This window comes from Populus trichocarpa, chromosome 8 (assembly GCF_000002775.5).
Source record: "Populus trichocarpa isolate Nisqually-1 chromosome 8, P.trichocarpa_v4.1, whole genome shotgun sequence".
NCBI lineage: Eukaryota > Viridiplantae > Streptophyta > Magnoliopsida > Malpighiales > Salicaceae > Populus > Populus trichocarpa.
The window spans coordinates 16,727,696-16,738,910 of record NC_037292.2 but is presented as its reverse complement, the minus strand read 5'-3'; the positions used below and the strand labels follow the sequence as shown (position 1 = coordinate 16,738,910).

Below are 11,215 nucleotides of genomic sequence, written 5' to 3'. Positions count from 1 at the left end.
ATTGATATTAAAATTGTGTTTTTTTTGTTGTCGAAATTTGACCGTCTAGATACTTTTTTTTTTAGTGACTTTCTTTCTTCTCCTTGAGCATCCAAGGACTGAAACGTAATAAAATTAAAGTTTTGAACCTAAACATAAAAATCTAAACACATCAGGATCAAATATGCATAACTTGAATGTAAGGGATTAAAATGAAGTTTTCACACATCTTGAGCAATGGAACCTAAAAAACTTTTTTGTGTATTAATTTTAATACTTCTTTTTTTAAAAAAAAACTGTAATGAAAAAATCATGTCATACTATTGATATTTAATTTAATATTAAAATATTCTTTAATACTTTGTATATGTGAGAAAATTAAAAAAAAAAACAAATTTCAACACATAAAATCATGTTAATATAATTTTGCAAATATAAGGTTGCAAAGAAATAAAGTTTAATAATTGGAGTGAAAAAACTTAAAGGACCCAAGGGTCTCTTTATTTTGAGTAAAATATTTTACAAAAAAATATTTTCCTGTGTTTGTTTCACATGAAATATTTTCCTGTGTTTGTATCCTGTAAAATATTTTATAAAAAAAATTAGTTAATATAAAACATTTTACAGTCAACCTTCAAACTTAGTTCATTTGCTGGAAAATATTTTCAGCTCATGAAATTTCATAAAATATTTTACGAATAATAATCCATTTAAAATATCATTCATCCAATTATTTCAACCATCACTTTCATTTCACCATCATCACACCTCCTCCTTCTCTGTCACCATCTTTACGACTGTTATTTCACCACCACATGGCAACCTCACCACTAACTCCTTTATTATTAGCGTCATGTTATCGCCATTTTTTCTTTCACCACCACCACGACAACCTCACCACCATCACTTTCTTAACCATAATTGTTATATTACTATTACCTTCTCGTTCACCACTATGAGAACCATCTTCTCAATTATCATTGTCATGTTATTACTATATTTTATAAAAAAATATTTTATATGTAAAATAATTTATGTTAGTAAAATATTTTACACGATACAGGACTCTTAAAAGGGAGAAAAAAAACATGTTAATACTTCTTACAGGTAAAAGCATGTTAATATATTTTTTGATGATGAAATTGTAAATAAATAAGTTTGATAGCCGAAGTGAAAAAAAAAAGAGGATATTAAAGGTAAAAATCGGCCGTAAACAACGTGAATGGGCAAGGCAAATAATCTTTCTGAACAGTGCAAACTACTGCTAAAAAATACATATTGTTTTATTTTTTATTTTTATATATATAAAGTGTTAATTATTTTTCATGAGGTTTCAAATAATAAAACCAACCACATGGGAGTCTCCATCTCTCTCTATCAACTCAGCTAAAGCTCAGAGATAGAAATCAATCACTACACATATCATCCTCATCATCTACTGCCATTCTGCCATTTCTCATTTTTCTTGGTAAAATACACCACCATTAGTCCTTCTTTCGTTTTGTTGTCTCATCTTTCGTTCCTTTTCGTTGGCAACCAAACACAACTTAACTTGTTATGTGTGTCTTTATGTTAGTTTGTAACTACTAGAAAGTCTTTTTGGTTCTTTCTTCTGTTTTAGTGGATTCTACTTCCACAGCTTGTCTTGGCTACTAGTATGTGTTGGAGGTTATTTTGGGGCTTTTTGTTGATGGTAATGTAGCTGCTTTCTTGATTCCTTTTTTCTTTTCTTTCTCTCTTTTCTAAAGGGCTCTTTAAGCTGTTGAAGTGGAGCAGAAAGATCTGTTCTTGAGCAAAAATGTTTGGTTTCTCTAAAAGACGCATGAAACTTGGCAGGTGGGTTCTCTTTATTTTATCTTTTTTATTGTTGCATTTTTTTTTTGTAAATTAATTTATTGATTTGAGAGTTGTAGAAGACAATAGAGTTCAGTTGGGATTTTAAGTTAGATTGTTTATGGTCTTTTTCTAAACTTAGATGCCAATGATGTGTTGTTTCTTGTTACTTTCAGGGTCAAGAAGGTGCAACTCTCTGATTCTTCACCAGGGATTAGGAGTCCTATTAGACCCCCAAAGCGAATTATTAGTAATAATAATGCTAATGTAAGATTCTTAGCTCGTGTTTTTGTGGATTGCGATTAATGGGATTTGTGCACTGTGGTTATATGTTAGAATTGTGTGTGTAGAGTGAAGGTGTTGCACTTACTGCTAGTAATTCTGATGACCTTGATTATCATTGCTCCTCTTCTGCTCCGCCGGTGATTAGTAGCTCGACAGCAGGGAATAATGCTGAGAACTGGATGGTGTTGTCTATTTCCGGGGATAAACCTAACCCTCGTTTCAATGTAAGGTTATTTAATGGGTTCTTTTTCTTGTTTGGAGTGTTTAATAGAGTGCATTGATAATTTTAATCCTTATTTGTGGTGTGTTGGAAGTTGGGACTTTGCTTATTTTTCCTTGAATAGCATGCAGCAACCGTCATTGGGAATAAGATGATAGTGGTTGGTGGAGAATCTGGAAGTGGATTGTTAGATGATGTACAGGTAGAGAGTGTTTTCTCGCATGCCATTGTTTTTTATTGGCGTTAACTGCGTCCAGAGTTTAATGAATCAACAGGACACATCATTTACATTCCAAGAAAATGGTGTCACCTGGCAATCTAGACTGTGATCGTTCAAATATGTCATTTGAGAATTTCTTGAATTTTCAGGAAGTTGCAAACTTTGGTATGGAGGCTGATATGCATTTTTTCCCTCTCTTTTCAGGTGCTTAAATTTGACCAATTCACCTGGACTTCAATTTCATCAAAGCTTTACTTGTCACCCAGCAGTTTGCCATTGAAGATCCCTGCTTGCAGAGGCCACTGTCTGGTATAGTCATGTAGCTTATCTAGCATTCTAACTGCATTTGGTTTGCCTTGCATCCTTTAATGTTGAACCTTACTGTTTCTCTATATTTCTTGGCATAGGATGATATTTCCGGTTAAATACTCATTTAGATTAAAAAAAAATAAAAATTGGGGTGCAAATTATTTTCAAAATGATAGAAATAATTTTTATCATAAATGTTCACGTTCACTACAGTTAGTAGTAAAGTTACTGATGCCCAGCAAAGAAAATTTAAGTGATGATATGTTGTTCGCTGAGTCTAGAAGATTGATCCATAAGACAATAACTGAAATCCTAATGAGAGTGGACGGAACAAACAACACATTTCTCCAAGCTTTCCAGTATGATACATTTATTTAAAATTTTAATATATAAAAGGACAGATCCATTGAGTGACAAATGGAATAAAAAAGGTTATTATCTCCTCTTCCTTGTGCATATGTTACATGGGCTTTACTTGACATGTGCTGGTTTTTCTCCATAATGAAGAACTTCCAGTAGCTGCTTCTGCATTTCTTTACTGTTGTTATGCAGAAGCTTTTCATCTTGTGGAGCTTCGAAATCTACTAGTGGCTGAAGTTTCTTTCTGCTGTTGGTCTGCCTTAGGTTTCTTGGGGGAAGAAGGCACTTCTTATTGGAGGAAAAACTGATCCAGCAAGTGACCGAATTTCTGGTTATATCTCTGTGTTTACCACAACCATGTTGTTGTTACTTGGTTTTCATGCATGATCTGGAATTACACTAATGTCTTTTTTGCTTTTGCAGTGTGGGCATTTGACACAGAAACTGAGTGTTGGTCACTTGTTGAAGCAAAGGGAGATATACCGGTACCCTCACAGACAATCTAGCTTGTTATGACATTTTATATTCAGACCTCTGTGACCAAAGATTTGTTACTGGAAATTCATTACAAGCCCTAGCATGTTACCCCTCATTTATTTCTTCAATGTATCTATTTGAGATTGCAGTTTGTTGGAAAATCTGAACCAAAATGGGGAGCAAGTGGAACTCTACACGAACTGGCATACACTTTCCTAACAAAAAATTGTTTCTTAATGCAGATTGCCCGCAATGGTCACACAGTGGTCCGAGCAAGCTCAGTTTTAATTTTATTTGGGGGTGAAGATGCTAAAAGGAAAAAACTAAATGATCTGCACATGTTTGATCTCAAGTCTTTCACGTGGCTCCCTCTGCATTGCACGTGAGTTGGTTCTGGTGCCCTATCTACCAATCTATACAATATAGATATTCATGAAGGTTTCAATAGCCATTGCTTTGTCTGAACAGAGGAACTGGACCATCTCCGAGATCCAACCATGTAGCAGCTCTCTATGATGATAAAAATCTACTTATATTTGGAGGAACTTCCAAGTCCCGGACTCTGAATGACTTATATTCACTTGATTTTGAGACGGTGTGTAAATTCATTCTTAATTCCATTATGTTGATTATTGCAGTCTAAACAAATAGATCTCATATTACATTTTGATATGTAAAATCTTTCTTCTCAGATGGTATGGTCGAGAACAAAGATACGGGGCTTCCATCCATCACCAAGGGCTGGGTGTTGTGGAGTTTTATGTGGAACTAAATGGTACATAGCAGGAGGAGGAAGTAGGAAAAAACGTATGCCTCATAGCTAAGAAGCAAATGCTCTCCTTCCATCATTTGATCTTTTTTTTCTGATAAGTTGCAACTTTATATGCATCTGCATGTGTGTTAGAGTTACATATGTAATCCTAAAGTTCTTGTAATTGTTTAACTTCAAAGGGAGAAACATGTTTTATTCATCAATACTGGAGTTCTTGGTTTGGTTGATAGTGATTGGAGTCGGTGTTATAGGATAAATAAGCTTTTATGCCATGTGTTATGTATCTCTAGCTCATAGTAGTGGTGATTTGATTTATCTTACTGCATTATATTTTGGTGTTTCTTCTGTAAGTTGAATCATAACTTAACTTGTCATAACTTAACTTGTCATAACTTAACTTGTTAGCATGCTTGCTTTGTTTACTTAATTTCTTTCTCTGTGTTTCTCTTTACAAAAAAGTTAAGTTGCTTTCATTGGTATTCTGTTTATGTTGCTGAATCCTGTTTCTTTCAATATCTACAGGGCACTCAGAAACTTTGATTTATGATATATTGAAAATGGAGTGGTCCGTGGCATTTGCATCACCCCCATCTTCTATCACCACGAACAAGGTGAAGCATAAAATGACCGATCCTTGTACTTATATTAGTTGGTGAACAATCCACAAAGATGTGGAACTTGTTATTGATGCATAAATGCTCTAATGATGCGGACTCTAAATGCAAGGTTGACATGCATATGAAACAAATTTAATCAAGATTAGGTGGGTTTGTTTTTTATCACACTAAGGTTAGGTGGATTTTCTGAGTTTTATTATCATTCCGATGTGTATTAAAAAATTATTGTTTAGTATTATTTCCTAAATGTTTGGCAAAATGATCTTCATCCTTAGTCATCACAGAGAATGCTGTAACACAAGACTCAGAATCCTGTGTTCATAAATGCTTCAAAATATTGGGTTAAAGACACTCTTTTCAGTATGGTTTCAAGTGTTTTTTAATATCACAAGATTTGTTGTTTACGAATATGTCTTCAAGATTGTAGAGCATGAGGATGCACTTCTTTTGCATTTTCCTTTTTCTTTTTATCATAGGTTCTGTCAAAAATATTATTTCTATCTCAGGGTTTCAGCCTGGTACTTGTGCAGCACAAGGAAAAGGATTTCCTTGTTGCTTTTGGTGGGAGTAAAAAGGAGCCATCAAATCAGGTTAGCGACTGAAATGTCTATTAGATATGGACATCATTTCTGCTTTTGGGGTTAGCTGGAGATTGTAGTCATATCTGCTAAACTATTAGCTTTGCCTCATGTTTAATTACAGGTTGAAGTAATGGGCATTGAGAAGAATGAATCATCCACAGGTCGTCATTCTGCTCTTAGTAAAGGCCCTGGTCGTTTGCTGTTTGAAAAGCGCTCATCATCTACAGTGTTGGCTGCTCAACTTGGTACCGGTTCTTCTCAGCGTTCAGCTGATTCTGTTGCAAGACAGAATCTGGCATCTGCAATTGAACAACATGGTTCTGGTAGGAAATCTTTGTCAGATTCCTTGCTTGTTGATCCAAATTCTGCTTCCAGAAATGTCTCCCATCGCAAGGAATTTCACCACGAGGAAGAAAACCGAATAGCTGCTAAGACAGCAAGGAACTTAGAAGATGATAATTCTTCATCGCCGGTAAGCTGATATTTCTCACCAATTAACTGTCTTTGTTATTTTTTTTTAACCTCAACTATTTATGAATTCAAACAATGCCAAAGTCAGTTTTGGATGTTCTTTGTACTTGATAGCAATTAAATTTTGTTGTCTTGGTTATTTTACGTTGAAGAAAAAAATATTACTGTTAAACTGTGGAAGGTATAAATATCTTGGTCAAATCACCCATGGAGAAGAAAGAGAATGAAAATACTGTAAAACTGTTCCTTTCCTTTCTGTGCCATTGTCTGAGGGTAAGATTGCAAGAGACGCTTATATTTATCATTAACACAGTCATTATGCTGATTTCAGGCTGCTGAACACCGAAGTAATCATTCTGATATATCGATCCAGCCTAACAATCCAGTTAGTAAAATTAATGCAGAGATGTCTAGCATATTTGAAATGGAAACTCCTAACTCCCACAACCAAGGAATTGGAAACGTTTCAGTAGATAACGAGGATGTAGTATCGCCGGAGAGTGATTGTACAACAGGAGGGGCTCGTGCAAGTATTTATCAATTGTACGAAACAAAAATAGCTGCTCTAATAAGAAAGAATGGTATACTTGAAGGACAACTGGCAGCTGCATTGGCAGGTCGAGAAGCAGCAGAGAAAAACCTATCCTCCATTCTGAAGAGCAGACAAGAGATGGAGAAAAAGCTGGTAGACTCAGTGAGAGAGATGGAGTTGTTGAAAGAAAAGCTGGCTGGTGTTGAGCTAGCTCAAGAAGAGGCCAACAGCTTGTCGAATATTGTCCATTCTGACAATGTAAGGCTTGAACATGACGTGGCTTTCCTGAAGGCTGTTTTGGATGATACTCAGAAGGTATTGTACTTGTGATAGTTTTGTCAGTGGCCATATCATGATGATTGGTCCTTTTCAGTCATTTTTACTGATTGGCTATGGGTCGTAGGAGCTACACTCAACTAGGGGAGTCCTTGCAGGAGAAAGGGCAAGAGCATTCCAACTACAGGTAATAATTCTAAACTAAATACTGGGTTTGGTGAATGGAATAACGAAAGATTTATTCTTCGTGATAGATGTTTCACTGTCTTAATTCATGATCTTGCTATTTTGAACAGCCATTCTGTCTTGAATGGTTCATTAGTGCATCAAACACCAAATCTAGCAAAATCTTTTTAGCTGAGTTGTCCAGTTTAGCACCACCGCCCATGCCCCTGAGCACTCTAGAGAGAATACTCGAATTCCCCTTTGCACTTTCCCCTGGGGATAAATTCCCACATTAAAATAGTCCAGGTTACCAGCTCCATTTTTTTATTGAATGCATAGAGGTCCAGTTAAATCAATTGTCTATCCTTCCTGGTAATACTCGTGGTTCTTCTTCATATTCCAGATCAAATCTTAATGTTTAACCTTAGAAACATCATTAAAGTCCTGGATTAGACATGTAACTTGTATGATTGTAACAACTGCCTGAAACAACTGCAATGGCCGGTTTAAAAGAGATTGTTTCTGCTTTAAATCTTCCACATTTAATTTATCTCACGGACACCGTGCTGGATTTTTCATGCTGCCTTGCAGGTTGAAGTTTTTCATCTGAAACAAAGATTGCAATCTATGGAAAACCGAACATCTACCCCAAGAAAGCCATTCCGTGTGCAGTGAGCAAAATAGTTGTTTAAGGCAGAGGGCATACCACGCGAGAACCAACTGGATAGCTGCCATTGAGCTCGTCAACCTCAACCAAAACAGCTTACCTCCTATACTAGCCTGCCTGTTTGCTGTTGTGCATGGGATGGAGAAAATGTAAATATATTAAGAAGAGTTTACAACCATGCTTGTTCATTGCTCAATAATTCTCAGGCTTCTGGAGAAAATGCAGGCTGGTGTCTAGAATATATTACATGTACAATAGCTCTTTTGAAGGTGCAGGTGTGAACTTCAAATCTTGCTGTTTTGGGTCTAGGAAATTAATCTTGAACCAATAAAAGATGGTCATTTGAAGAGGTTATGCCTTGATTTGACCACCTAAAAGATGTTTGTCGTTGAACCTGGAATTACCCTGATTTTTCACGAATGAAGAAACTTGTATCACAAACTTCAATTGCATCCACAGATGATGGGTTAATTGAACCATTGAATCAAACCAGTTCAACCAATACTAGAAAAAAAGAAAAAGAAAAGTATAAATATAAACTCTTCTTCTAACCCTAGAAGCCAAATTAAACCCAGCCGCCTCCTTCCCCCAAGCTTTTTCTCAATCTCTAAATAAGCCATCGTCTTCAACTTTCAGTTCTCCACCCATTCTTCTTGCATTGATTATTTGGTCTCCCACATTTGGCAAGAGGACCAATTGACACTTATTCACCATACCCTCTGGTAATGAGCCATATTCACATTGGATCACAAAACATCCCACGAAAAGGTGCCTCAAGATCAGTTGTTGATGGACCCAAGCCGTGTAAACAAACCCTCTTCTTTGGCACTGAACTTTTGTTTCTCTGTCCATGCTAATTATCAATCTGAGCACAACAGCATCACGTCCCCATGTGCATGCTATATATGGTGCCTCACCTTGTGCCATCATATCAGTTGGATCTTTGTTAAGATCAGCTTAACAAATTGAGAAAATAGGAGAAAGAGAACAGAATTGGTGATAGCAGAAGAGAACAGAAGAAGAATGCGGAAGAGAGAAAGAAATTGAACTTCAATATTTTCTTATTCAATATAATCCATATAATGTGTTTTTACTGGATCAACATCAACTACTAACAGATTAATCCAATTAACTCTAACTAATTAACAAATTCTGCTAACAGAAACTTTTCTAACTAACTAACAGAATCCTAGCAACTAAACAGCAGATTGCATGTCCTTGATGCTTTCAATTCCCAACTCCTCTTTGCCTTCCCACAACAGTCTTTATTCTGCCATCCTGAGACGTAACAATACCCCTTCCTCGAAAAGATTCTTGACCCAAGAATCTACAAACCTTGACAACTAAAGGTCAATACTGAATTCTGGAAATTGCAATTGAATTTCTGTTAGTTCTTCCCATATTGCGTCTTCAGGAAATGAGTTAGACCATTGAATTAAACCTGCCACTACGGCTCTATTGTCTTTTTTCATAAGCTTCCTCTCAAGTATGGCTACAGGATAAACCTTGACTCTACCTTCTTCATCCACGATTGGTAGAGCCTGAGAAACTATGGCCACATCTCCCACCTTCTTTCTTAATATCGATACATGGAACAAAGGATGCACTACACTGGAATTTAAATACACAAACTGAGGTGGAAGACCGACCATGGTAGGGGCTGGACAGAATGCAAACATTATGAGAAGAAAAGCAGGAATTATGACCTTATTAGAACCTTAGACCATGCTAAAGTCAAAATAGAAAACATATTAGTGCTATTGACTTGATTTCTTATTGTGTTTGACGAAATGGTGTGATAACGGGCTTAGAGTAAGGTTATGTGCAGGATTTTGTTGGATCCAAAGAACGAATTATGGTGTCGGTAGCGAATGACTTTTTGTTGCGAATTGTGTTGTTGGCAGCGAATTAATTTCGCTGCCAAATTGTGTTGTCTGCAGCGAATGAATTTTCACTGCCGAATCGTGTTGGCAGCAGCGAATCAGTGTTTGCTATCGAATTGTGTTGTCAGCAGCGAATGAGTTTTCGCTGCCGAATCGTGTTGTCAGCAGCGAATCAGTGTTCGCTGTCGAATTGTGTTGTCTGGAGCGACTGAGTTTTTGTTTCCGAATCGTGTTGCCTGCAGCGAATGAGTTTTCGCTGCCAAATTATGTGTCAGCAGCGAATCAGATTTCGCTGCAGAATTGTGTTGCCTGCAGCGAATCAGTTTTCGCTGCCGAAATTGTGTTATCTACAACAAACTCGTGTTCGCTGCAGAGCTGTGTTGCCTGTAGCGAATCAGTTTTCGCTGCCGAAATTGTGTTGTCGGCAGCGAATCAGTTCGCTGTTGAATTGTGTTCCTGCAGCGAATTAGTTTTCGCTGCGGAAATTGTGTTATCTGCAGCAAACTCGTGTTCGCTGCCAAATTGTGTTGTCTGCAGTGACTGAGTTTTCGTTGCTGAATTGTGTTGCCTGCAGCAAATTAGTTTTCATTGTCGAATGGTGGTGTCTGCAGCGAATCAGGTTTCGCTGCCGAATAGTGTTGCCTGCAACGAATCAATTTCCGCTGTCGAATCGTGTTGCCTGCAGCGAACTAGTTTTTGCTGCCAAAAATGTGTTGTCTGTAGCGAACTAGTGTTCGTTGCCGAAACTGTGTTGTCTGCAGCAAATGAGTTTTCGCTGTCGAATCGTGTTGTCAGCAGCGAATCAGTGTTCGTTGCCGAATTGTATTGTCTGCAATGACTGAGTTTTCGTTGTTGGATTGTGTTGTCGGTAGCAAAACTGTTTCGCTGCTGAATTGTGTTGCCTGCAGCGAATGAGTTTTCGCTGCCGAATTGTGTGTCAGAAGCGAATCAGATTTCACTACCGAAACTATGTTGTCTGTAGCGAACTAGTTTTCGCTGTCGAAACTATGTTGTCTACAGCGAACTAGCGTTCGCTGCTGAAATTGTGTTGTCTGCAGCGAATCAGCGTTCGCTGCTGAAATTGTGTTGTCTGCAGCGGACTAATGTTCGCTGTCGAAAGTGTGTTGTCTGTAGCGAATGAGCGTTTGTTGTTGAAGTTATGTTGTCTGCAACGAACTAGTGTTCGCTGTCGAAAGTGTGTTGTCTGTAGCGAATGAGCGTTTGTTGTTGAAGTTATGTTGTCTGCAACGAACTAGTGTTCACTGTCGAAAGTGTGTTGTCTGCAGCGAATCAATGCTCGCTGCTGAAATTGTGTTGTCAGTGGCGAACTAGTGTTCGTTGTCGAAATTGTGTTGTCTGCAGCCAAATAGTATTTGCTGGCAAAATTGTGTTGTCCGCAGCGAACTCGTGTTCGCTGCTGAATGTGCGTTGTCTGCAGCGAATCAGTATTCGCTGCCGAAGTCCTGTTGCCTGCATTGAAACAATTTTTTTTCACTGTCGAATTGTGTGGCCTGCAGCGAAACAGTTTTCGCTGCCGAATTGGGTGGCTAGCAGCAAATCTGTTTCGC

At 37.4% G+C, this 11,215-nt stretch overlaps 1 protein-coding gene across 4 annotated transcripts; it reads left to right on the top strand.

Annotated features, from left to right (window-relative positions):
• The first annotated feature begins 1,298 nt into the window (after positions 1–1,298).
• Positions 1,299–8,205, top strand: LOC18101856 (acyl-CoA-binding domain-containing protein 6). Of its 4 annotated transcripts, none has more exons than XM_024606182.2 (17): positions 1,299–1,447; positions 1,728–1,815; positions 1,989–2,079; positions 2,163–2,321; positions 2,442–2,519; positions 2,742–2,846; positions 3,471–3,537; positions 3,630–3,691; positions 3,926–4,065; positions 4,152–4,278; positions 4,376–4,490; positions 4,978–5,066; positions 5,579–5,662; positions 5,775–6,125; positions 6,456–6,971; positions 7,060–7,119; positions 7,689–8,205. In XM_024606182.2, the coding sequence occupies exons 2-17, from the start codon at positions 1,778–1,780 to the stop codon at positions 7,770–7,772; spliced, it is 2,166 nt and encodes a 721-aa protein (XP_024461950.1). In that variant the 5' UTR covers positions 1,299–1,447; positions 1,728–1,777; the 3' UTR covers positions 7,773–8,205. The 4 variants fall into 4 exon arrangements, with proteins under 4 accessions (XP_024461950.1, XP_024461952.1, XP_024461953.1 ...); XM_024606184.1 differs by lacking the exon at positions 1,299–1,447 and adding an exon at positions 1,454–1,634; XM_024606185.2 differs by lacking the exon at positions 1,299–1,447 and having other exon boundaries at positions 1,454–1,815; positions 2,243–2,321.
• The last annotated feature ends 3,010 nt before the right edge of the window (positions 8,206–11,215 follow it).

What these genes read in the sequence shown, in the direction of transcription:
- LOC18101856 (XM_024606182.2), top strand. Translation starts at nt 1,778, where the DNA reads ATGTTTGGTTTCTCTAAAAGACGCATGAAACTTGGCAG. An exon ending in CTTGCAGAGGCCACTGTCTG is followed by an intron (nt 2,847 to 3,470) that starts GTATAGTCATGT and finishes GGTCTGCCTTAG; the next exon opens with GTTTCTTGGGGGAAGAAGGC. An exon ending in AGGAGGAAGTAGGAAAAAAC is followed by an intron (nt 4,491 to 4,977) that starts GTATGCCTCATA and finishes CAATATCTACAG; the next exon opens with GGCACTCAGAAACTTTGATT.